Below are 27,188 nucleotides of genomic sequence, written 5' to 3'. Positions count from 1 at the left end.
TTTGGGAGGCCGAGGAGGGTGGATCACCTGAGGTCAGGAGTTTGAGACCAGGCTGGCCAACATGGCAAGACCCTGTCTCTACAGAAAAATAAACAAAATAAAAACTATTTGACTAGATGTATACAAAATTGGTATCAACAATGTGTATTTCTCAGTCTCACTCCATTCTTCTCTGCCCTCCCTCTCTTTAAGTTTTTCAGGCAAATTCCAGACCTGACATTTCATTTCTACATACTACTTTATTCATCTCTCAAAAATGTGCTTATGGAATGCCATTGTAAGACCTAAAAATGTGACAGTAAATCCTTGGTATTTTTAAAAATAATCAAGCCACATTAAAATTTTTCCAGTGATCTCGAAATGTCTCCTTACAGTTTTTTTGAATTAGGACTCAACAAGTTGCCCACATGGCATTTGCTTGTTATACCATTAAAATCGCTTATTATAGAGCATTCCTCCCTCCTTTCCTTTTTTTAAAATCTATGCCATTGGCATGTGAGGAAACTGGACCAGTTGTCCTATAGAATGTCGGCATTCTGATAGTTAGCTCTAAAGGTTTGGATTCAACTTTTATGGTACAAATAACTTCCCAGATAGTGCTGTGTATCTCATCTTTCATTGCAAGTCAGACAATGTGTAGTTGTCCCACATTAAGTGATGCTAAGTGACTTCAGGTGAAGGAAATATTTTCAAATATAATGGGGAAGAGGAACTTGAGCATCTGCAGACTCTGGTTTGTATGAGTATTAACCCTAGGAGCGTTTCCTTAGGTCCTTCCTCAAAGCCATGGAAATCCCGCTCATGTGTGAGGGTGGGCACAGAGTACAGGTACAGACATAGGGTCCACTGGGGTTTTTTGCTACTCTTAGAGGCTAGGCCTTTTCCCAGTTGCTGCACTCTGAGTACCATTAGTGCATGGGGCTGATGAAGGGCTTCCCACACCTTCCTTGCTCAGCCCTTCTCGGTAGTGGCCCTGAAATATCTTATTTACAGTTTCCACCGTAGAGGTAGTTCTGTTTTTGCTCTGTGGAGGCTGTTGGAACAAATCCAGTCTTCTGAAGGTTGTCCAGGTCAGTGATGAGTCAGAAGAGGGGGCTCCACACTCACCATGCACTCAGTCTCTGAAATTTGTCTGATTTGAACTAGCCTTGAGTGGTAGGTGGAAGCTTACCTTGCCATTTGGCACAGATTTGATATTTCATCAAATAAAAGAGAAGCAAAGCATTCTCCTTGATATATGAAAACCAAAGGAATTCTAAGAAGCATGGACTTAAAATAAGAAAGCTTGGACAAAAGGATCCAGGTTTTTTTCTCATGAAATGTAAGATGGACAGATCAGACTCTTTTTGTACTCAAATGCTGCACTGCTTGTCAGGTCGTCAGTAGGACACACACACACCAAGTGCTTTGCATTGCATTGCATTTGTTATTTCAGACGATTGAAAATGATTGCATCCAGGACTTCATGTTCCACGGGATACACCTTCCGAGGAGGTCTCCAGTGCATTCCAAAGTGCGGGAGGTAAGATTGTGAACAGATTGTTTTTGAAATGATGTTTCCTCTGTTTTGTTTTTAGATAATTGTTTTGGTTAAATTTTAAAATTAAACTTTCACAGACATCAATTGGGGGATTTCTCAGAACCTTGATATTTGATGTCTGGCAGTTTTATTCCTGCCACCAAAGTTTTAATGAGGAAAGCAAAGGTGTATTGTTGAGATGGTTAGTACTGTATTTGAATGACCTTAAATTCAATTCTCTGTCTTGAGATTTTCCAGAATTATTGGTTTCTAATGGCCACTATCATTTTTTTCAAAGATCTTAGAGAGTATTTGAAATTATTTTTATTATTTTACTTATTAAATTCCAATTTTGCTGTTCTGCAAACCAAATGAATAAATGTTTTGATTGTTTCTTTTGATATTTTGTTCTGTAAAGGTAATCTCAGAATTTAGATATGAACTTTACCTTTATATTAATAATTGTAAATGGACTGACTAGATAAGATTCTATCATCAGTGCCATTACTACACTGATAGGTGTTTGATGGATCTTAAGGATCCTGGCAGGAGGAATGGGAAAATCTGGTCTGCTGTGTTTGGTTAAATTAAGCAGCTGCTGTTGATCAGTGTTCTAACCCATGGGATGCCTTGTTTGCTTGCTGTTAGTTTTGGCAACCATATGTCAAGAAACCAAGTGAATAAAGACTACTCATTTCTTTGTTTTGTTGTATAGTGAAACTACTGCTATTTATAGAACATAAATATACTAATTATATTAATTTTGAGTGGATAAGAAAATGTTTCTTTGCATTATTGATGATTTAATTTCAGTTATACAAGGATAAAGAACCCAGAGATTTATCTAGACTACTGAGTTTTCCAGAGGATTTAAAAATCGTGATTGCATATATTTAGGATAAATATATTCAGTGAACTCCCTGTCCTAGCCACTCCCCACCCCCATTCCAGTGTGGCTTTATTTAGTTGTAGTCAGTCTGGGTTATTTATTTCACATAGATGATTTGATGTTTCAAATTTTATTTAGTAGAATTGCATTAAACTATGTATTTATGTAAACTATATTTATGCTTATGTAAACTATATGTGTAGTTTATATGTAAACTATGTATGTTTTCATATGTTGTTTTCTGCTGTGGTAGTCAGTAATTAAGATATTATAATTATAGATATCACTATTTGGTAAATTTATGGAAAAATACACAAAAAGAATTTAAAGGGAGAATATTAGATTTCACTCAAGTGAAACGTGTTACTCAACTCCAAGTAATTGTTTTTGTCACAACTTATAACACATTATAGTTTCTTCCTCAAATTGTTTTTATTTGATAACTATTAAATTTATCTGATAAGTCATTTTATTGATATTGAAAGAGTTTTCAGGCAGTGCTTCAGACATCATTTGAAATTAAAAATCTCAGTATTGTTGATGAAAATGTTCTAGAATTAGATAGTAACAATGGTAGCATAGCTCTAAATATACTGAAAGCCACTGAATTGTATACTTTAAAACAGTAGATTTTGTGGCATGTGAATTAGTTCTTAAGCTGTTTAGGAAATTTTTCTATGAAGCAAGTATACTGTTGATATCAAAATTTGATAGTATTATACACAAAAAGCAAACTATAGACTGATGTCATTTATCACCATCAATAAAAACTACAAAATAATAATCAGAAAAAAATAATCCCCATACTGCATCTCTTCTAGGGTAAAGTTGATACAAGCTCACTTAAAGTGTAGGCTATTCTTTTACAGCCTGTTTAATCTTTCAAAATTTTCATATTTCACTAATAAAGTTTATCCCCAAAAGGTGTGAATAGAGAAGTAAGGCAAAATTAATTGTTGTTAGGGACATGAGTCTACAAAGAATTTTGGGAAGATTCTGACTGGAAAAGAAGTGGGTAGGAAAAGAAGAATGAAAGCTACGAGAATGATCATTTTCTGATTTTTTCATAAGTTTTGGGAGGAACTTGATACCTAAATTAATCTCGTACAGCGAGGGGTCACTAAGTGTGACACCTACTTGTTACAAAGTTATGAAACAGTTACCACATGTTGATAATAAAGAGGTTTAGTTAGTGTTTTGGAACAAGCATGAGCTCTTAGAACCATTCAGGAATCTCCCCTTTTCCATTTTATCTTGAAGGTCAGAGGTTTAAATGAGTCTTTTTTTGAGGTTATGTGGCTGTTGGCAGAATAGCAGAAACTAGGACCCAAACCATTTTATAGCCCAAGGCCATTAATCTTTTTATTTCAGCCGTAGATTCTTTCTTGTGATTGACTGCATTTACTACTGTCCTATATCCATTGAAGTTACTCCTGCTGAAGAATTGTCATGACATGTGGATGCCAGCCAGGGCCTACTTGTGGTGGAGAGAACAATTCTCCCTGTTGCTCTTTCCAAATGCCATTTTATTTTATTTATTTATTTTTTTGTTAATGCCTTCCTTTTCCTTTTTTTGGTCCTTAGGTTCTGAGTTACTTTCACCATCAAAAGAAAGTTCGTCAGGGAGTGGAAGAGATGCTTTATAGATTATATAAGCCCATCCTTTGGAGAGGATTAAAGGTACACATTTCAAATAGTTTATCCGTGTTTGGAATGTACTACTTGTGCTTTTGAATTTAGCAAACTCTAATTCAAAATAACAATAAAATAGTAAAGATAAGGCTGGAGACTGAATGCTTTGTGAAATTTTTGAACAAATGTTTTTTTCTTTTATTAAAAGCATTTCTTGGTTTCATTTAACTGGAAATCTGGATTGGTTTAGTGCTAACTACACAGTTATTTTTAAGTAACCATGTTTAGGGAAGGAGATTAGAGGCATGCCGTAAAGCAAACCAGCTGAGGCTGTGGGTGGTCTGCCGTGCTGGCCTGGGCTGTCCAGGGCTGTCCAAGTCCTTGAGATCTAACAAACACACAATAACTTTCAGTGCAGACAGCCTGGTATCTTTAGTGAGGATGTGGGGTGACCACTTCTTAGTGACATGAAGTGGGCTTTGAAGTGAGGAAGCTTTATCTTTTCATAGTATCTGTTGACATTGAACTGAGCAATGTTTGGTCAGTGTAAACATTATAATTGTCTGTAATTTGAAAATAAATCTGTATCAAGATAATTAAAGTGTTACTTTGGGAACACTGTACTTAAGCCTTCGTATGTTAATTCTTTGGGATTCTGAGATACTCTTCTTTTATTATTATAGGCCAGAAACTCTGAAGTTCGATCAAATGCTGCATTGTTGTTTGTTGAAGCATTTCCTATTAGGGATCCAAACCTTCATGCTATTGAAATGGATAGTGAAATTCAGAAACAGTTTGAAGAGCTCTATGTACGTACTTCAGGTGGTCAAGCTTCTTACAGATACCAGCTTTGTCGAGGCTGTGGCATGTACTGCTTGTGTGTGTCCCCACCTCCCCTGTAACAGCCAGAGCTCTGCTCCCACACGGCATGGTTTCTAAACCTGGACTATTCTTCAGAGAGATGCCACTTCTCCCTGGGGCCTTCTACAACAGCGTGGACCTGTGGTGTCTTTTTCTACTTTTGGGATGTTTAATTATTTATTACTATGTGTGGTTTTAAACATTTTATGCATGTGCCTGTTGTTTCCCCAGTGGAGAGATGGTGTCATATAGTGGGTAAAGCACATGCTCTGGTGTCAGCCCCCTGCTCTCTGGGGTCAGAGTCCACCACTCTCTTAATAGGTATGTGGCTTTGGGCAAGTCACTTAACTTCTCTGTGTCTTTCTCTGTAAGTGCGATTGTGATATTGCCTATCCTAAAGGTGTTGGGTAGCATAATGAGCAAACACTGGTTATATTTCAGGGCAAGCCTACAAATAATGCCTGTGGCAGTTGATTTTTCAGATGAGGTGCTAGGATGTTAAGATGCGGCATTTATTTCCAAGGAGTATTGTGGATTCTTTTCATCTACTTAGTCTGTATTTCCTAACACAGCTTACTTAAGCAGTGCATACTATCTACTGTCCTAAGTAGTAAAGTTTTAGGAAACAATGACAACAAAGTGCTGTTGTAATGCTGTTGCCTATGGTGCTTCTGAAGTGCTCACTTTTGTTTTTCTTTTTATTTTCTAACTTATGGAAAACCTGACATGCAGAAAGTTGAAGTAATAGTATAATAGCCTGCACAGTGGCTTACGCCTGTAATCCCAACGCTGTGGGAGGGCGAGTTAGGAGGACTATTTGAGGCCAGGAATTTGAGACCAACCTGGGCAACATAGTGAGACCTCATCTCTACAAAAAGTTAAAAACAACAACAACAAACAAAAAACAGCCCAGTGTGGTGGCACACGCCTGTGGTCCCAGCTACTTGGGAGGCTTCAGCCCAGGAGGTCAAGTCTACAGTGAGCCATGATCACACAACTGCACCCCAGCCTGGGTGACAGAGTGAGACCCTGTCTCAAAAAATAAAAAGAAAAAAAGTGTAATAAATATCTGTATACTTCGTCATGCTCACACACACATCCCTAAATGAAGTCATTAGTATTTTGCTGTGTACATTATGTATATTTATCTACAATTCCTTTTTTTTTTAAGATTCCTTATTTTTAAATTTTATTTTATTTTGTTTTGTTTTGTTTTGTGTTTTGTTTTCTGTTTTGTTTTGTTGACAGAGTCGTGCTCTCTCTCCCAGGCTGGAGTCCAGTGGCATGATCATCACTCACCGCAGCCTCAAATGGGAGGATTGCTTGAACCCAGGAGGTCAAGGCTACAGTGAACCATGATTATACTGCACTCCAGCCTGGGCGATAGAGCGAGACCCTGACTCTTATTTTAAAAAAAGAAAAAGCTTTGTGGACAACAAAATTTTAATCTCATGTAATTTTCACATGCCATAAAATGTTAATTTGTTCATTTTTTCCAACCATTAAGAAATATGAACCATTCTTAGCACTGTGGGCTGTGTAGGAGCAGGTACCAGCTGGGTCTGGCCTGTGGCATTGTTCACCAAAGCTGGCTGAGAGCTCCTGTCCCTGGTGCTGCACCTCTTGAGGCTTTAACTCAACCTTTAGATGGAAATTAGGCTCTTTCATGAGGAGACAAAGGAGGTGATCTGATAAATAAGTAAGAGCAGTGGTTATTTCCTGTATCCTCTGTGTACCTTAACTGTTCTCTCATGCTTTTTGCTTTATTGGTATTTCTTAAACCTGAGTAATATGGAGAACCTTTTTTTTTTTTTAAATAAGAAAGGGTCTAGGTGCAGTGGTTCACGCCTGTAATCCCAACACTTTGAGAGGCCGAGGAAGAAGGATTGCTAGAGCAATCCTGGGCAACATGGCGAAACCCCATCTATACCAATTAAAAAAAAAAAAAATCAGCTGGGCACTGTGGTGCATGCCTGTAGTCTCAGCTGCTAGGGAGGCTGAGGTGGGAGGATCACTTTAGGCTGGAAGGTCAAGGCTGCAGTGAGCTGAGATTGTGCCACTATACTCCAGCCTGGGTGACAGGGCAAGACCCTGTTTCAAAAAAGAAAAGGATTCTTTGAATGTTTTTAAATGAAGAGATGCGACAGAAACAGCATTGCAAGTCATGTGCTGTCATTTTGAGTGCCTATCTGGTGATGGTGTAATTGCAAACAGGTCTGGACACTGAGTCCAGAGAGGATGTGGTTGTAAGGTGATTGTCCGGAATATATGTTTATTATTTTTAAAGATTATTATTGAAAGTAATTAATAGAAAACAAAATGTATAAAAACTTCTGAATCCCAAGGACAGGCATTCAGATTCCTAAAGTTCTTTTCTATTTTTTTTTGTTTTATTTTTATCATCTTTTTTTCTTCCTGTTTGCTTTTTCTTAAATGACTGGTCATCTTTTCGATTCTTATGTTTGGATAAAGGATTGGGTTGGTAAGGTAGTTAGCAAGTGTTCTTCTCTAGTTGTGTAGAGTTGTGTCTCAGGTTTGCCTAAATGGGCAGAGTGCAACAGCAGGAGGGCTTCCCTTAGTTTCTGTGGAGGAAGAGCAGGCAGGCAGGTGACCCCTCGGTACCCAAGTACAAAGGGCCCTTTCCTTCTGGGTGGCATTGCTCTTCCTTCTTTTGCCTTTCTGGAGGCTTAGAGTTATTGCTGGCTCTTTTTTTGTTCTTCTTTGTCTGTTGCCCAGTATCTATTTCAGGAACTCTTCCTGGCAGATTACACACTTGGTTTAGAAACCATTTTTAAGACTTTTTCCTGGGGGGCACATCCTTGCTCCTGAACTCCTGCTGGCCTGTATGCCTCATCAGGGGTTGTTTGCAGCCCTTGTCACAGACTCTCTTCTCTGTAACCTGGGCTCTGGGTTCGGGGCTGTTGTGAGCTCTCTGAGGTCACAGCCTCCTGTCTTTAGAGCACCCTTACCTAGGGATGTCTAGGTTACAACCTTTTATGCTCTTTTCTCCATGAATCTGTTCCTTATTCCCTTTCTTACAGAAATTTCTCTGTCTTTTTGTTTCTATTATTGCTAATAGAAATTGATCATTTTGGTGAAATTTGGGGGAGGAGATGGGGTAAATACTTAATTTTAACTTGAAGTCTTTTTTTTCTAATTAAAGTAGTAAGAATTCTGTTGTGTTTTTCAACGTTTCTAATAGAAAATGTCATGCATAATAAAAGAGACTGGAGTAATAACCCCTGTGTGCCCACAACACAGTTTTACTCATTGCTGACTAATCCCAATCCGATTTCTTCTTCCCCTGTCTTGAAACACATTTGGGACATGATATCATTTCAGCTCTAAATGGGTCAGAAGGTATTGGTAAAAGATAATCTTTTTTTTTTTTTAATCATGCCGTGATCACAGCTAAAGATAAATTAATGATGATTCCTAAGTGTCTTTGGGTACCCATTCGTTGCTCTCATTTTCTCGTTTTGTTTGAATGTTTCTCTAACTAAGGCCCATGTGCTGTGACTAACTGACATGTTGCTTAAGTCTCCTGGACCACGAGCTCTCTCGCCATAATATTTTTGTGTTTTGTTTTCTTAAAACTTGCTGTTTTTGTTGTCATTGAAGAAGCCAAATTATTCTATGACGTTTCCAGCAGTCTGGATTTTATAGAACCCGTTCCTGTGATGCCATTAGTGTGTCCCTCTGCCCTTTGTGTTTCCTATAAATTGGTAGTTAAATGAGAGAGTTGATCCGATTCGTGTATTTGGGATTTTGTTTCGTGAGATTATTTCCCTGTTGATGTCGAGTACTCCCATCGGGGTACTTATTGCCTCATTGTCTGTTTTTGAATTTTTAGTATCACTGACGATCATGGCCTGGATTAGTTCATTACAAGTAGAATTATTTTATTCTGGGCTCTAAAATGCATTAGAGCATTTTAGAATTCAAAAGCGTGATGTACATGGGCCATGCCTAATCTGAACGCCTGCCACGGTCGGCTGAGTGTGCAGGTCTCACTGAATGACAGAGCTGGATTTGAGGCCCTGCTGTCAGGGGATGTGGCAAATAAGGCACCCCATGTTTCTGGCATGATCTTAAATACTCTGCTTTAGAAGCGATAGCAAGTAATCTCAGGTCTAGGAATCCATATGTGTCCAGTGTTTCTATGCTCAAAGTTTCTCTGACTAAGTTACGAATCCCCGAAGTGCTCATGTGTGAAGCAGATGTTGATTTCAGGAAATAAGTCAAGGTTTTTAAGCCTTTCTCCCCTCCTACTTATAGAGCCTTTTAGAAGATCCTTACCCGATGGTCCGTTCCACAGGGATCCTTGGTGTGTGTAAAATAACTTCTAAGTACTGGGAAATGATGCCCCCGACCATTCTTATTGACCTCCTGAAGAAGGTGACTGGGGAACTGGCATTTGACACGAGCTCAGCTGATGTTCGTTGTTCTGTCTTTAAGGTAAGATTTTTTAAATTATGTAAGTAATGTTTATTTATTGTAGAATAATTAGAAAAACAGGAAAAGAAAAAGATTAAAATAATACCTGTAATCCTGCTCCACAGAGATAACATTTTCGACTTGTCGTATATCCAAAGTAAGGTTTTTAAAAACCAAATTAAAAGTGTTTTCTACAAAAAATGATGACTTGAACTAATAGTAGTTTTTAGTGTAAGGGGGGAAGGGGTTCCAGTACTGTTGAATTTATTCTCTTTTGTCTGTTTGTATAATGTCTTGGAGAAATATGGTTTGCATAGAATCTTGTACATATAATATATTTGGATTCACTTAAGTAATTTTTTAGTATCTCCCACCCATCATCAACACCAATCGTAGCTCAAACCTTGCAAGAAGAACTCACATTTTATTTTCTAAGCAACCTAACTGTCTTCAGGTTTATAGAAATTGTAATATGTATGCTAGATGGTAGTGGGGTGGCCACTGATCTTTTTTCCCCCTGACTTTGGTGAGAAAATGTGAAACGGCTAGGTGTGGAATGAACCAGAGGGAGGGGGCTACCCAGGCTGCAAAAACAAATGCTCTTGGAGAGAGGGTTTGGAGAATCTGTAAAGCTCTCGGAGAGGCCAATTCAGAGAATTTCTTGAGGGACTGTGAGATGACCTAAGAAGAACTGATCTCACTTTCCTACTACTGGAATCAACTGTTTAGAAGCTCTGACTCCCCTGAGCACAAAGCAGGTGACTTCTTCTTCCCTCATGTGCAAAACAGACATTTTCAGAGCAGCTCTTGGGCCTCACGGCCATGCCCTAGTGGGGGCTCCTGTGGATCTTCCTCCCCACTTCTCAGGAACCTGCTTGCTTATTTTCTGTATTGGAAAAGTTTTCTGGGCTAGGTGCAGTGGCTCACTCCTGTAATCCCGCACTTTGGGAGGCCAAGACAGGTGGATTGCTTGAGTTCACGAGCTCAAGACTAGCCTGAGCAAAGTGGTGAAACCCTGTCTCTACAAAAAGTACAAAAAAAGTAGCTGGTCATGGTGGTGTGTATCTAGTCCCAGCTACTTGAGAGGCTGAGGTGGGGGATGGCTTGAGTGTGGGAAGCAGAGGTTGCAGTGAGCCAAGATTGTGCCACTGCACTCCAGCTTGGGTGATAGAGCCAGACCTTGTCTCAAAAAGAAAAAAAACAAATTTTTTTTTTCTGTGCATGTTCAACCTCCTCCTCTCAGCAATGTCCTTCCTGTAGGTTTGTAAGCATGTCCACATCTCCATCTGAGGCAGAGGCTCCCCCATCTCTCCTCATTGCAGAAAGATATTCTGAGGAGCATGTCTGTATTTGTTGAGTGATCACACATTTGGGCTCATGCCTGTTGCTCTGCAGTAATTGTTAGGAGCAACCTTCTTATTCTCAAAAGAGTCTTAGTTCAGTGGTCACCTAAATGGTTTATCTCCATTTCCTGCCATTCTCCAGTCTACTGTAAAGCATCTTCTATGTCCGCTACCCCAGTAAAGCATTTCTAGCCAAGGTGAATTTCACATGACCGCTTCACTAGACTGTTTTGACCTCTGAGCAGAATTCATTCCTACACCATTCCCTGTCCTTCTGGATGTTGTGGTAAAACCTCAGTCCCTCTTCTTCCTCTTGGTCTTTGGTTGAATGCTCTTACTGTAAGTGCTGGCTGAGGAGTCAGGGAGCCGTGTGCTTCTTGCGCTGTGATGGGCTCACCCTGGCGATCTGGTTTCCAGCCTTGCTCTGACTGCAGTTTGCATGCGGCTGGTCCCAGTTTACAGACAAGCGTCTTCTTGAGAGCTCTGCTCAGGTGACCAACAGGTAGCTCTGAGATTAAGACTATCCACAGCATGCAGATTAGGAAGTGCTCCTGGGGTGCACACCTGTGGAAGGGAAGGGACATTAAGCCATGACACAGCCTGGGAAAGCCTCATGCAGACCCACAGGCAGCTCTGGAGCCAGCAGAGCCCTTCAGACTGGGCCCATGCTGATTCACTATTGCACACTGGCTGCCCGGGAAGAAGGCATTTTCTTCAGGAGGCCATCCCCAAACATGCTGATGGCGAGGGCAGCTCAGCAGCCCCAGGACAGCTGGGGTGAGTGCTTCATTTCTGATGGGGCCTTGGTTGTACGTCATAGCAACCACCCTGTCTCCATTGCTGAGTTTATGACCATCTTTTCCAAACCTGCTGCCATCCAAGAGTTTTATTTATTTTCCTCTCTCCCCCTTGCTCCTCTTCTCCTTGAAGTGATGATGCCATCTGCCGAGTCACTCACTTGCGTGCTGTTCTTGCTTCTTCTTCCTTAACCCAAGTCCTGTCTTTCCCTTCCTGGTGTCTGAGGTTCACCTGCTCCTTCCTGTTGCTGTCACCCAAAGTGGCTGCAGCTCCCTGGCCAGTCTTCTCTTGGTTCTGACCTTCTGACCACAGTCTGGTGCTTTCATGCTTCTGAGGAAACCCTTGCAGGGCCACTCTGAGATGCCTCCTGGGCCCAGATGGGTCATCTATGAGGAGGGATGGGTGGGCTCTGGAGTAGAGGAAGAGTCAGCAGAGAATCTACAGAAGAAAGACCAGAGAAGTTGAAGGAGAATTAGGAGAACACAGTGTTGTAGCAGGGGCTACAGAGGCTGTGGGATTGGGGGAACTGGCAAGGCAGGTGGTGGCCAGTGGCTGGTGTCCAGTGGGAGGGCAGGATCAAGAGGAGGCTGTGGACACAGGTGGAGCAGATGATTCAAATCAGTCTGCCCTTGATTGCTTTGGAAGAAGAGCTGTATATACTTGAAATTTTTTGAAAAAATTATCGTCATTAAAATATATGTGACCAGGAGCGATGGCTCACGCCTGTAATCCCAGCACTTTGGGAGGCCGAGGCGGGCGGATCACGAGGTCAGGAGATCGAGACCATTCTGGCTAACACAGTGAAACCCCATCTCTACTAAAAATACAAAAATTAGCCAGGCGTGGTGGCGGGTGCCTGTAGTCCCAGCTACTTGGGAGGCTGAGGCAGGAGAATGGCATGAACCCGGGAGGCAGAGCTTGCAGTGAACCAAGATTGCGCCCCTGCGCTCCAGCCTGGGTGACAGAGCGAGACTCCGTCTCAAAAAAAAAAAAAAAAAATATATATATATATATACAAATGTTTTTGGAATACTGTATATACTTTTAATAAAAACCTATGAAAATGTCCTTTCTCCTGAAACTAGATGGAGAAGGCAGTAGAGCTTAAGTAGTGCTGGAGCTTGGGGGCCCAGACTGAGCCTTGGCCTGTGGAGGAGTGCCACCTGCTACATGGGCACTGTAGTCAGCCGAGAGTGCGTTCGAGTCACACACGCTGGCTCTGTTCCCTCCAATCCTCATGCAGTATCGAGTCAGGAAATGCAGAGTTCTTGGACTTGCTGCCTTTGGAGACCATGTGACCAGTAGTTATTCTGTGTTTCTTTCAACTCAAAAATTCTCTAAAATTTAGCTAAGAGAGAGCATTAAAGATTTCTTTTATAATTGCTTTAATCTTATTTGAACAAAACAATGGATGGACCAAATAGCAGTGGTTGGACCTATACTAGTTCATTAAAAGTATGCCTTTTATATGAAATAATTCTAGAAAAAGTGGTATTTTCCATAGGTATATTTATTTCACTAGTAGTTCTAGTAAAGATGGAAGTGAATGTTTTCTTTAATGAAGTTTTCCTACCTGAACCTTTCATTGGCACGTTCTGATTTTGAATTTATCTTTCTGTCTGTTGCAGTGCCTGCCAATGATTTTGGACAACAAACTGAGCCACCCATTGTTAGAGCAGCTCCTTCCAGCTCTCAGATACAGTCTCCACGACAATTCTGAGAAAGTGAGGGTGGCTTTTGTGGACATGCTGTTGAAGATCAAAGCTGTGAGGGCTGCTAAGGTAGGATGAATAGGGCTTTTTTACTTATGACATGAAATAGGGACATGTGTTCATCAAACAGAAAGAAAGTAGTTTTAATTCCACATTTTAAACTGATAACTGATATGATTTGACCAGTTATCTCTGTCAAAAATGTTATTTTGTGTTTTTCATCAAAGGTTCTAGAAATATTATCAATGTGTTTTCTTTTCGAAAGACGTGAATGTAAGCACCCCCCGCCTTCCATTATATTTTTATCGTGTATGAAGGTTTTCAGCGAGATATTTGGTGTAATATTTGGATACTTGGCACCTGGTGAGCACTTCTGGAGAGTGTCTAGTATGAGCCACCCCCCCCCCACCCCCCCACCCCCCTGCCCCCCACACAGAGTGAAGGAAGGAGACACCCGCTTTATGAGAGATGTGCGTTTTGACATTTTATAAACTACTGAAGTGATTGTTCTCTTTCAGCTCTAGTTCTCTTCAGCTTTTTGCTAAGAATGTTGCTTATAATGTTCTTGACTTCATTATTATTTGGTACCATCGTGAACTTTCTTTCTCCACACAGTAGTTCTCAGAAATTTACTTTGAGTGCTGTTCTGCTATGGCACAGGATCCAGAAACAGACTGATATGCCAGAGTGTAGGGTCAGCCAGACAGATTTGTGTATTCATAAGAGAAGTGGTGCTGTGTGGCCATGAAAAGAACAAGGAGGAACTTTTTGTCGGGCTTCCTTAGAAAGGCCTCTAAGATATAGAAGTATAAAAGCATAGTGTAGATGTGGTTCTGGTGTGCTACCAGCTGAGTAAAATGGAGACATATGTATAAGTAAATATTGCTCAGATATGGGTAAAATATCCTTTGAAGAGAACAAGAATTTAGTGTCAGTTGCTTAGGGTGATGAGGTGAGGGGGAGACAGGGTCCCACTCTGATGCCCAAGCTAGAGTGCTGTGGTGTGATCTTGGTTCACTGCAACCTCAAGCCGTCATCCCTCCTCAGCCTCCCAAGTGGCTAGGACCACAGGAGTGTGCCACCATGTCTGGCTAATTTTTGTAGTTTTTGTAGGGATGACGTTTCCCCATGTTGCCCAGGCTGGTCTCAAACTCCTGGGCTCAAGTGATCTGCCCACCTTGGCCTCCCAAAGTGCTGGGATTACAGGTGTGAGCCACCGTGCCCAGCCAATGATGGGGATCTTGTCACTGAATGTAGTACATATTACTTTGCGTATTTTGAGTTTTGATCTGTGAATTTTTTTATGTTAGAAGAAAACAAAGGATATTTTGAGTGACCCATGTAGTATTAACACCCAATGTCATATCCAATTGAGTTACTTTGATGCTTTTGTTGAAAATCATTGACCATGTGTGTGGTCCTTTTCTGGACTCTGTCCTATTCTGTTGATCCGTTTGTTCTGTGTGGATCTTACAGTAAGTCTTGCAGTGTACCTTCTTCAGCTTTGTTGTTCTTTCAAAATTCTTTGGCTACTTTAGGTCCTTTGCATTTCATATAAATTTTAGAGTAACAGCCAGGTGTGGTGGCTGATGCCTGTAATCCTAGCACTTTGGGAGGCTGAGGTGGGAGGATCACTTAAGCTCAGAAGTGTGAGACCAGCCTGGGCAACATAGTGAGAACTTGTCTCTTAAAAAAATCTAGAGTAAGCTTGTCAATTTTTTTTTTTTTTTTTTTGAGACGGAGTCTCGCTCTGTCACCCAGGCTGGGGTGCAATGGCACAATCTTGCCTTACTGTAACCTCTGCCTCCCAGGTTCAAGTGATTCTCCTGCCTCAGCCTCCTGAGTAGCTGGGACTACAGGTGCGTGCCACCATGCCTGGCTAATTTTTTTTTTTTTAATTTTAGTAGAGATGGGGTTTCACCGTGTTGGCCAGGCTGGTCTCGAACTCCTGACCTCAGGGGATCCACCTGTCTTGGCCTCCTAAAGTGCTGGGATTGTAGGCGTGAGCCACTGCGCCCGGCCAAGCATGTCAATTTCAATAAAAATACTGGCTGCATTGCAAAATGCAAATGTTTGATGGCATTTTTTTAAACAGCCTATTAAAACTATAGTTCTGTGCTTTTACACTGTTAGTGGGAGTGTCAATTAGTTCAACCGTTGTGGAAGACAGTGTGGCAATTCTTCAAAGACCTAGAGGCAGAAATACGATTTGACCCAGGAATCCCATTACTGGGTATATACCTAAAGGAATATAAATCATTTTATTATAAAGATATATGTTTGCGTATGTTCATTGCAGCACTATTCACAATAGCAAAGACATGGAACCAACCTAAATGCCCTTCAATGATAGACTGGATAAGGAAAATGTGGTACATATATACTATGGAACACTATGCCGCCATAAAAAGGGAAGAGATCATGTTCTTTGCAGGGAATGGATGGAGCTGGAAGCTATTATGCTCAGCAAACCAACGCAGGAACAGAAAACCAAATACCGCATGTTCTCACTTATAAATGAGAGCTAAATGATGAGAACACGTGGACACATGGTGGGGAACAACACATACTGGGGCCTGTTGGACGGTGGAGGGTAGGAGGAGGGAGAGCATCAGGAATAATGGCTAATGGATGCTGGGCTTGATACCTAGGTAATGGGATGATCTGTGCAGCAAACCACCATGGCACATGTCTACCAATTTAACAAACCTGCACATCCTGCATTTGTACCCCTGAACTTAAAATAAAAGTTGGACCAAAAAACCCAGAAAACAAAGTAGACTTTAAGGCAATTATTGGAGAAAAACAACTTTTTGTGAATAATTTTACTTTTTTTAATTTTTAATTTTGAATTTTCAAACATATATAAAAGCAGAGAGACTAATATAGTGAATTAGATGTACCCATCACCCAGCTTCAACAATTATTGCCATGTCCAGTCTTGTTTTATCTAAACCGTATCCAGGCCACACTGCCAGACTATTTTGAAATAAATTCCAGACATCATATTGTTTTCTTTGTATTTCAGAATGTATCTCTAAAAGATAAGCACTTAAAAACCACTCTACCATTATTTTATAAAAAAAGAATAACTCTTCAGTAAAACAAAACAGAAAACAGTAGTAGGTAAGGAGGGTGGAGGGACCCAGTAGTAGGTAAGGAGGGTGGAGGTACCCAGTAGTGGGAAAGCGGGGAGGAGGGACCCAGTAGTGGGTAAGGGAGGGCGGAGGGACACAGTAGTGGGTAAGGGGAGCGGAGGCACACAGTAGTGGGTAAGGAGTGCCCGGGACACAGGGTAGGTAAGGAGGGTGGAGGAACCCAGTAGTGAGTAAGGAGGGAGGAGGGACCCAGTAGTGGATAAGGGGGAGCGGTGGGACCCAGTAGTGGATAAGGAGGGCGGAGGGACCCAGTATTGGGTTAGGGCGGGGTGCGGGGGCCCAGTAGTGGGTGGGGGGGTGCAGAGGGATGCAGTAGGGGGTAAGGGGGGCGGAGGGACACCGTAGCGGGTAAGGAAGGCGGAGGGACACGTAGTCTGTTAGGCAGGCGGGGGGACACGGGGTCTGTTAGGCAGGCGGGGGGACACGGGGTCTGTTAGGAAGGCGGGGGGACACGGGGTCTCTGGCCCACCGGGAAGTTTGGGTGCCAGAGCAGAGGAAGAAGGCAGAACGTTTGCGTTTCAGTCCTTATCTTTGCAAGTGCAAGGCAGACAGCCATTTGGTTGTGAGGTCTCTGGAAAGGTTTGTGACAGGCATGCAAGCTAATTTCCCTTGAAAGTTAAGGTTACAGAATGACATGAGTACAAGAGGCAGTCTGACTGGCCAGAGGACAGCTGTTGGAGCTGACTGGAGGGCATTGTCTATGGGCAGGAACAACCTGGCAGCATGAAACCAGGCTGCCGGGCCTGGCGTGCACACCTCAGTAATGGGTGCGTTGGCTCAGTGGAGGGTCTTGTACATGCAGCTCTAGAAGGAATGAGAGTTATACCTTCTCTTTGTTTCCTTTGTTAGCTGTGGTAGGCCTGGGCTGATGGGCTGAGCCCAGTGGGCTAGGAGATGTCAACACTCTCCCTTCAATGCACTGTCTTCTTTTTAATTTTTTTTTTTTTTTTGAGACAGGGTCTCCCTGTGTTGCCCAGGGTGGCCTCAAACTCCTGGCTTCAAGCGATCCTCCTGCCTTGGTCTCCTGAGTTGCTGGGACTACAGGCGGGAGCCACTGTGCCCAGCCAATGAGTCTACTTCTATTTCTACAGTAGTGTGTGGCTCGTGCAGCTCTGATCTGTGCATTTGTGTGATACTGAAAGACAGCGTGGCAGACTACATAAAAGTGCTATGATCTTGTACTTAATCACTCTAAGCCTGCTTCTTACCTGTAAAGTGGGAATACTAATATCTATGCTGGGGGTGGTTGCAAAAATACAGTAAATAGTGGCTCAGGCACTTGGTTCTGTGCTTGACATCCTCAGGCATTTCCAGAAAGGTTGGTTGCCAACAGCGCTGTCACCTGCAGGCCTGCTGGTGCAGTGTTCAGGGCTTGATGCCTCTCTCTCAGAAGTAACCACCCGTTGGGGCTGGAGCCTGTGGCCAGGAGGCTTTTGTGTGTTGGGACGGGCAGAAGGGGCTCAGGGTGGAAGTGGACAGAGTTGTTCTCTGGTCAGAATATGAGTCCTAGTATTTTTCTCTTTCTTGTCCTCTTAAACCGTGACAGCACAGCCTCTCACCCTTAGGTAAGAAATTTCCAGTCCCTTAATTTCCAAGGCTTCAGTCAGGTTTGGCAGAAGATTCTTGTCCCTGTGGCTGTGGGTGAGAGCTGGGAACCTTGGCCCTGTCCACTGTCCTGTGGCTGCTTGAAGTACTGGGGTAATGCTCTGTCTTTCCAATGCTAGAATGTGAGTAAACTGCCCAGTGTGGGATTTGGGGTTATTGTCCTTACTACAGTAACTTTTTCAGAAATACCAAGAAGTGCCTGAGTGGAAATATCCCAGGGGCGCTTCAGGAGGTAGTAATGATAGTGTCAGATGCTGCAGATTTTGTCTGAGTTGAGGGCGTTCATATGTCTATTTGAATTTGCAGTATGAGATCATGACCTTGGCAAGAACAACTTCAGTGAGGGTGGACTGCAGTGTCGATGGGGTTGGGAGGTGAGATATGGAGGTGGAGGTGGGATGCAGGCACACTTAGGAGCAGGTTGACTGACAAGGGGGAAGGAAGGTGGGAGCCAGGAGATGGGAACCTCAGGTTGAGTTTTGTGTGTGGGTTTTTGTTCTAAGAATTGGAATGATGTAAAGAAGAAAGATCCAATTGAAAATACTAGAAAGAAGGATTGGTCCTTGGAGCAAGGTTCTTCAGAAAAATGCAAGGTCGAGGGTTTTGCTCACCATGCAGGTGAGAAGCCCGAGGCCGGGCTTGATGTGGTGCCATTCAATTTTGCTTTGTCATGTTCTGCATTTTTCTTTTGTCTTGAATTTCTTTTGCAGAAGATTGGTGCTTGCTTTCTGTAGGTAGTTCGAAGGCTTTTGAGAAGAGGGACACTATCACTATGCTCAGTTCTGATTTTTGCAGGTTTTCTGGAGGCTGCATGTGAGACGGGTGGGGGGAGATGAGACTAGGCTGTGGGGGTCCATGCTGATCTGGGCAGGCTTGTGTCAGAGAAGGAGTCACTGTGGATGGGACAGGCAGCCCCAGGGGTTCAGGAGTGATGCCCCTGCCTCTTAGATAGGAGATGGAGTGTCCACGTCAAAAACGTTGTATATATTTTTACTCACTTTTCACATTAATGCGCCAAAAGTTAAGGTACTTTAAGAAATTAAAAAAATTAATTGACAATCATAGCTATCATTGGAGAGTTTCCCGTATGTTAATCATGGTGTTAAGTAATTTTAATTAACCCTCTTAGCAACCTAATACTTGGGTGCCTTATATAACAGTACTTTTAAAAATATAGATTTATTAATTCTAATTTCTCTACAGAAAGTCACAGATTTTGGTATAGTCATTTGAAGTGAATTTTCTTAAATATAAAAATTAGTTCCTTTTTTGGTTATGCTTGAAATTTTTCTTAAGCTGTTTCCAGGGTTACAGGCACAATTGATTATTTCCTTCTGCATATGTGCTTTTTGCACAGTTTTGGAAAATATGCCCCATGGAGCACATTCTGGTTCGTCTGGAAACTGATTCTCGACCTGTGTCTCGGCGCCTGGTGAGCCTCATCTTTAATTCTTTCCTGCCTGTGAATCAGCCGGAGGAGGTCTGGTGCGAGCGCTGTGTCACCCTGGTGCAGATGAACCACGCTGCTGCCAGGAGGTTCTATCAGTACGCCCACGAACACACCGCCTGCACCAACATAGGTAGGGAGTGCTGTTATTTCTCAGTTCTTGTTATGTTTTCCCCCAAAAGCATAATACAAATTACGGAGTTCAGTATTTGTCAGTTTAATAAGCTTCATACTTTAATGCATTTCTGAATGATTTCCCTTAAAATAGTACTTTTGACTAATTGGGATTACAATTTCATTATCATATAGTTAATTTTGTAGAAGAAACACATCCATTAATTCTTGTTTATCCTAAACATTTCAGCAAAGCTGATTCACGTTATTCGTCATTGCTTAAATGCCTGTATCCAGAGGGCAGTGAGAGAGCCTCCAGAGGATGAGGAGGAAGAGGACGGAAGGGAGAAGGAGAATGTGACTGTGAGTAGAGCAGGGCCAGGCCGGGCAGATAGTGCGTCAGTGGCATCACTCCCATGGGGCATTATGTTAGGAATATTCCTATGTTTTCTTTGTTCCTTTAGTATTGTTAATTAAACAAGTTATTTTGGAAGGTCATAAATAATATTTTTGAAAGAATTGCTATATATCCTTTGTAGTTCATTCTGGAGCTCAGGTAGGACTTAATACAGAAGAAAAATTCTTACCAGTCACATCTTGTCCCAGATTTTCTTTACCTTAAATGTCTCTGTGTGTTTCAGTTCAACCCTGGGTGTAGCATGGCTGGATTGGATTCTGGGTACTCCCATATTTTTCAAAGTATAATTTATTAAAGGAACAATTTCTTGAATCCAAAGTAACCAATTATATTAGAAGAAAATAACGTTTAAGACTTAGACACACTTGTTACTTATAAGCATTATCTTAAGCTTCTAAACTGCTATGCTTGCGGACGTCTAAAGTAAGGTTTTGGGGTCATTTTGCAATGCCCACTACATTAAGAAACTGGACTTTATTTATTTTATTTTTTATTTTTTTATTTCTTTTTATTATTATTATTATTATTATTATTATTATACTTTACGTTTTATGGTACATGTGCGCAATGTGCAGGTAAGTTACATATGTATACATGTGCCATGCTGGTGCGCTGCACCCACTAACTCGTCATCTAGCATTAGGTATATCTCCCAATGCTATCCCTCCCCCCTACCCCCACCCAAGAAACTGGACTTTAAAAGGAAATCACAAAACACAGTTTGCCCTGTGCTGAGGCACACTGCTGGTGTGCTCCCCTAACAGCTGATCCTGAGCCAAGTGCTTCTGGGTCTGACCCCACTGTGTCCTTCCTAGCAGGGGCAGCAGATGGCTCACCCAGGCCCCGCTCATGTCCCATGGTGCTTTCTCCTCCGTCTCCCACCACCCCCTGATGGGCCACCAGCCCAGCCCCTCAGTCAGTTATGCTGGGTTGAAATTGTTCAGAAGGCACTTACCAAAAACATACAGGAAATAGATGTGGAATAGAGAGAAGAATTCAGTGAGAGTGAGAGCCACTTCCGTCTTCACAGCCGTTGGGCAGGCCACCTCCCTGGGCTCACGACACCCTCACTGCCAGTGTTCAGAGCTTCAGAGCTGGTTCTGCTCTTGGTTTTAGTGGAGTTTGAGTTTCTTCTCTCAGGGCTTCTCCCTCAGTATGCGTTAGAGTTGTGTGACAGGCCTCCACAGCAGGATTGTTGGTGGGTCTGGCTGTGTGTCTGTGCTGGTGAGTGGGCATGTCCGCTTACTGGCATGCAGCCACAGTGCACTTATGTGTGGCTTGCAGTGTTGACAGCGTGGGACTGCTGGCTCTGGGTAGAAGAGGAATTTGTTAGAGTGTGTTTGTAGTTTAAAGTGAACAATTCAGGTGATTACTGTGCACTATCAGCATATGTTCAGGAAAATGTAAGCAGGTCTGTTTATTTTAGAACAAACTAAAGAAGCCCATGATCTAGTGGTAGTCGATCACAGTCAGTCATTATTCCAGCCTCTCAGGCTGTGTTCTGCCTGCCTGTAGGGTGGAGTTGGCCAACCAGAGACTGTGTCCTTTCTGTGACCTGATAGGCTGGGTTTTGGCGGCTGAGTTTCAGTAGCAGTCACCTTGGAGGAAAGCAGGCTTTACCATTCCCCTCCCCCTGCATCGAGATTTGTGGTGAAAAGTGATGTCTTTTAATAAAGCAGAAGATACAGTGAAAGAAAAGGCATGTTTCTTAATAGGGTGTTATGTTCCTAGATGGAGACAATAGTTCATACGTTTTCATTTTTAGAGGAGTTTTCTTTATATAAACCATTTCTTTAAAGGATATAGAGTTAGTTTGGAATTTATATCGTGGGTGGGCATTTAAAAATAAATTTACCTCCCTAGGAGATTCTAAAGTAGAGAGTAAAAGACATGAAAGTAAGACTGATATTCTTTACACTTTTGCTTTAGAGCGCTAATTCTGAGATGCTGTTACCTTTTAGTAGTTGTTATGATTAGATTCTTTCACAATAAAATTATTTTTATCTTAGGTTCTGGACAAAACACTGTCAGTAAACGATGTTGCATGCATGGCAGGTTTACTAGAAATCATTGTGATTCTCTGGAAAAGTATTGACAGAAGTATGGAAAATAATAAAGAGGCCAAACTTTACACCATTAACAAGTTTGCCTCTGTGCTTCCAGAGTATCTGAAAGTATTTAAGGTAAGTCTCGAACTATACTTGTAAGCAAGGTATATTAAGGTTACGTTTGTTTAGAATTTAACAAAAGTTCTCAAACATGTTTACCTCCCTGGATCTGTTTTCTCATCTGTAAAATGAGAGGGTTGGATTAGTGTTTACCTTGCAGTATAGTTTCTTTCTCTTGCCCCTCTTGAGGGTGGAGATCTTGTGTCTCTGTCTGCTTCCATATCCTCAGCACCCAGAGAAATGTCTTGGGTAAGCACATGATTCTTCTGCCTCCGATAGTCAGCGACATTATTTCAGCATCTAACTTGATTTGCAGGGGTTTAAGAAAGAATTTCGTGAACATGGAGGTACAGTAGTACTCAAGTTCTGTGGGCAGTTAGGTACCCAAAGGCACCCAGTAAGCAAATATGTCCCTGAAGTATTTGAGTTGTGTGTGTTGTTGGGGCAAACAGTTGTGTGTGTGATTTCTTTTTTAAAAAAATTTATTTTGAATTGACAAAAATTGTATATACTTTATTGTGTTCAACATGATGTTTTGAAATATGTACACATTGTGGAATGGCCAAATCGAGCCTCACATACGTACGTTTGGCCAGTATCACCTCACATACTTACCATTTCTGTGGTGAGAACGCTTAAAATCTGCTCTCAGTGATTTTCAAGAATATATTATTCCGTTATTAACTGGAGTCACCACGTTATAGGATAGATCTTTTGAACTTATTCCTCTGATCTAACTGCAATTTTGAATCCTTTAGCTAACCCTTCCCACCCCCACCACTCTTCTCTGTACGTGATTTCTATTTGCATGCAGGACCTTCTCATTCCTTGACTTTTTACTTCTGAAGGAAGTTTATATTTCAAAACTAAATTTAAAAATAGGCTAACAGCATGTAAAAATGCAAATATATTCTTAACTCTGAAGAAAGTGTGGTTTAAATATAGAAAGATCATAGGTCTTATGAACCACACTTCTCTTCCTGAATGTTACTCTTGCCTCTTTTTCTACCTACTTATGTGACTTTGGACCATGTAGCTTTTCTAACCCTTTCAAGGCTCTGAGCTTCATTCTGCCTCTGACGTGAAAGCATGGCCTGTGCATGAAAGCAAATTGTATTAGTTGCCAAAATTGTATTAGTCTGTTTTCATGCTGCTGATAAAGACATACCTGAGACTGGGTAATTTATAAAGAAAAAGACGTTTAATGGACTCACGGTTCCATATGGCTGGGGAGGCTTCACAGCCATGACGGAAGGCAAAAGGCATGTCTTACATGGTGGCAGGCAGAGAGAAAATGAGAGCCAAGCACAAAGGGAAACCCCTTAGAGAACCATCAGATCTCGTGAGACTTACTCACTACCATAAGAACGGTATGGGAGAAACCACCCCTAGGATTCAGTTATCTACCACCGTGTCCCTCCCATAACACGTGGGAATTATGGGAGCTACAATTCAGGAGGAGATTTGGGTGGGGACACAGCCAAACCATAATTTACCAGTAAATGGTAAAGCTCATTAGCTGGGCATGGTGGCTCACACCTGTAATCCCAGCACTTTTCAAGGCCAAAGCAGGAGGATTGCTTCAGGCTGGGAGTTTGAGACTAGCCTGGGCAACACAGTGAGACCTCATCTCTACAAAATTTAAAAAATTAGCTGAGCTTGATGGCCTGTGCCTTTTGGTCCTGGCTATGTAGGAGGCTCAGACAGGATTGCTTGAGCCCAGAGTTTGAGACTACAGTGAACTGTGATCATACGACTGTACTGACTCCAGCCCTGGCAACAGAGTGAGACCCTGCCTCTTTAAAAAAAAAAAAAAAAAAAAGCTGAAATAATGACCCGGGGCTGAGAAACCAGCATTATTTCAGAATATGAACAGAAGCCCATATAGGACACCAGGTGGGTTGGCGGACAGGGCAGTTGTGGCCATGGGGTATTGGAAACCCTTAGAGGGTCTTGGGATTCAGTTAATTCTGAGTATGTCTATAAGAAGTCTCCCCACCACTAAGGAAAATTGCTTCCTTCTCTAAGTAAAGAGATGATGGGTGAGCCACACAGATGGAATTGGCCATCATTATCAGTATACTTGTAACATTAACGAGATATTTTCTTTCTTTTTTTCTTTTTTTTTTTCTCGCTCTGTCGCCCAGGCTGGAGTGCAGTAGAGCGATCTTGGCTCACTGCAAGCTCCGCCTCCCGAGTTCATGCCATTTTCCTGCCTCAGCCTCCCGAGTAGCTGGGACTACAGGCGCCCGCCACCATTCATGGCTAATATTTTTGTATTTTTAGTAGAGACATGGTTTCACCGTGTTAGCCAGGATGGTCTCGATCTCCTGACCTTGTGATCCGCCCGCCTCAGCCTCCCAAAGTGCTGGGATTACAGGCGTGAGCCACCGTACCCAGCCATTAAGGAGATATTTTCTTCCCATATCGTTAGTTGGGGGTAAGGATGGGGTCACTGTGAATGCAAATTAATTCCTAATCAAATTTTGATTTTGGTTTGTTTCTGTTTCATATGTATTTTCAGGAAAATTATTGTTATTATTTTTTTTTAGGATTCACTATGTCCGCATTCTCCCAGCCAAGAATATCTCTTACTGAGTGTTCTTGAGGAAGGGTGGATGTACCCCCTTTTACTTATTATTTTAGTAATAATAATTTAGCTGCAATTTACTAAGCACTGAGGACACTCTAAGTACTGTACTGGGGTTCTGTGTGGTATAGTTCACTTTGGTTCTTCCAACAGTCCTGTGTTCGTTTTGCAAAGGGAGAAACTGACTCTGAGAGCTTAACTCCTCTCCTCTGTGCTATGTTGGCTGTTGGGCTACAGAATCTGATTGGGTCTAGATTTGGTTCAGTAGCCTCAAAGCTTACTTTTTTTTCTTTCTTTCTTTTTTTTTTTTTTGAGATGGAGTCTTGCTCTTGTCGCCCAGGCTGGAGTGCAGTGGCACAATCTCGGCTCACTGCAACCTCTGCCTCCCAGGTTCAGGCGATTCTCCTGCCCCAGCCTTCCAAGTAGCTGGGATTACAGGCGTGAGCCACCATCCTGGCTGATTTTGAATTTTCAGTAGGGACGGGGTTTCACCATGTTGATCAGGCTGGTCTCGAACTCCTAACCTCAGGTGATCCAGCCGCCTCAGCGTCCCAAAGTGCTGGGATTACAGGGGTGAGCCACTGTGTCTGGCCTTTTTTTTTTTTTTTTTTTTTTTAATAGATATAATCTTGCCCTGTTGCCCAGGCTGGAGTGAATGCTTACTGTAGCCTGTAACTGTTGACCTCACCTCAGGCTCACAAAGAGTTGGGATTACAGGCATGAGCCACTGTGCCCCGCTGCATTTTCCATTGAACTATACTGTCTTCCTAAAGATATTCTGATTTTGTTTTATAACATTTTCTCTGAATAATTTCCTTCTCTTGAGATTTATGTTCAGGATACCAAGTGTATAGAGTTAATCTTTTTTTCGTTTCATCGGTGTTGTTTTTTAAAGTAGATTCAATTCATGACAGCATATGATTTTGTTTATCCTGCTTACTGGCATATTCCCAGGGTCTAGATTGGTACTGGGTACATAGCAAGTGCTTAATAAATATTTGCAAAGTAGTCAAATGTTATATAAAACTTTCATAACACTTACCAAGTAATTTTCTCTGCCCCTCAAACGTGAGGCTGGTTTAAGTTTTCCCTTTGAACACGGAAAGGACTGCCATGGTTCTTCTTGAGCAACTTTGATAGTAAGTTATTAGGAATTTACGTAGAGAGACTTTCAGAATTTATAGTGCTTACATATGCTTTGTTTTGTTTTTCTTTTTTCGCTCTTAGGATGATCGCTGCAAGATCCCTTTATTCATGCTAATGTCCTTTATGCCGGCCTCTGCTGTCCCTCCATTCAGGTATTTGCTGTGTTTTTCGGTATAGTAGAAAAGTAGGAATCCTATCCATTGTTGTGCTGAATTATTCATTCATGTCAGCAGACCATAACATTTAGCTTTCAGCTCACTGTAGCCTCTTCCTTCTGCCCTTCCCTCTCCCTGTGGTAGGGAAAATATCAGGATGTGATTTTCAGTGGGCCCTAAGTTGGTACGTGATAAAAGAAGAGACTGCATGGAACTGAGAATGTTACTCCACTTTAAGTCTGGGGTTACTCTTAGCACCTGGTGTGGGAGGTTCTGGAGCACAAGGTCACCGTTGGTCACATGTGGCCCTGAGCACCTAGGCTTTGGCTATCTGAGCTGAGATGTGCTGTGAGTACAAAATACACATGGAGTCAGCCTTGGGGCAAAAAGAAGAATGTGAAATACTGATTACATGTTAAAATGATTTTGGATAGATTGGATTAAATAAGATTATGTTATTGAAATTAGTTTCATCTGTTTCTCTTTGTGTTTTCAAATGTGGGTACTAGAAAATTTTTAAGTACATTTGTGGCTTTTGTGTCTCACATAGTGTTTTTCATTAGAGCTCTACAGTGTTGGTGATTATCTCAGTAAAAATTATTTTTATTCATATTTATGGAAGAAAAAGGAATATTTTGATGCTAAACAAAAATTGTTCTTCAAAAGTAGAAACTCTTGCTCTAGAATCTGACAGATGGCACAGAAACAGAAGGATGAGGGCTTTGTGTGGCTACTGGGCCCTGCTCCTTCAGTGTCCAGAGCTGGTCAGAGGTCTTGTGGTGGGATGCAGCTGAGCAGCAATTGTGGGAAACTGTATTTATTCCTGCATTGGAGAGCATGGAAGTGCTAATATAATAACAAGGGCTTATGCACCATCAGATTTTAGCTTCTTGGTTTTCCTCACCTTTTGACAAAGTGGGGGAGTCTCTGTTGAAATACTCAGTCTGATTTTCCGTCTGACATTTTCAGCTGTGGTGTGATTTCCACGCTGAGAAGCCGGGAGGAGGGCGCTGTGGACAAGAGCTACTGCACTTTGTTGGATTGCCTCTGCTCCTGGGGGCAGGTGGGGCACATTCTGGAGCTTGTTGACAACTGGCTGCCCACAGAGCATGCCCAGGCCAAGGTAGGTTGACATCATGTTTCCTTAAAATTAGGTGAGTGAGGATAACTGTGTATTAGAAATTATATGCTTTTCT

The 27,188-nt window shown here is 42.0% G+C and overlaps 1 protein-coding gene across 5 annotated transcripts in view; it reads left to right on the top strand.

The window, feature by feature from the left end:
* Positions 1-27,188, top strand: part of NCAPG2 (non-SMC condensin II complex subunit G2) — a 71,997-nt gene that overhangs the window by 19,834 nt on the left and 24,975 nt on the right. For 3 of the 5 annotated variants that reach the window (XM_054495214.2, XM_054495212.2, XM_054495213.2), the window contains 10 exons: positions 1,436-1,522; positions 3,993-4,088; positions 4,724-4,849; positions 9,180-9,359; positions 13,108-13,260; positions 19,312-19,534; positions 19,766-19,878; positions 21,943-22,116; positions 25,919-25,989; positions 26,962-27,115. In XM_054495214.2, the coding sequence (XP_054351189.1) occupies positions 1,436-1,522; positions 3,993-4,088; positions 4,724-4,849; positions 9,180-9,359; positions 13,108-13,260; positions 19,312-19,534; positions 19,766-19,878; positions 21,943-22,116; positions 25,919-25,989; positions 26,962-27,115 (1,377 nt within the window). The remainder of the gene's footprint in view (positions 1-1,435; positions 1,523-3,992; positions 4,089-4,723; positions 4,850-9,179; positions 9,360-13,107; positions 13,261-19,311; positions 19,535-19,765; positions 19,879-21,942; positions 22,117-25,918; positions 25,990-26,961; positions 27,116-27,188) is intronic. The other 2 variants (XM_063668054.1, XM_063668055.1) reach the window with 1 other exon arrangement.

This window comes from Pongo pygmaeus, chromosome 6, assembly GCF_028885625.2.
Source record: "Pongo pygmaeus isolate AG05252 chromosome 6, NHGRI_mPonPyg2-v2.0_pri, whole genome shotgun sequence".
Classification (NCBI taxonomy): Eukaryota; Metazoa; Chordata; class Mammalia; order Primates; family Hominidae; genus Pongo; species Pongo pygmaeus.
The sequence above is the reverse complement of the archived record's forward strand: the minus strand, read 5'-3'. Positions and strand labels throughout refer to the sequence as shown.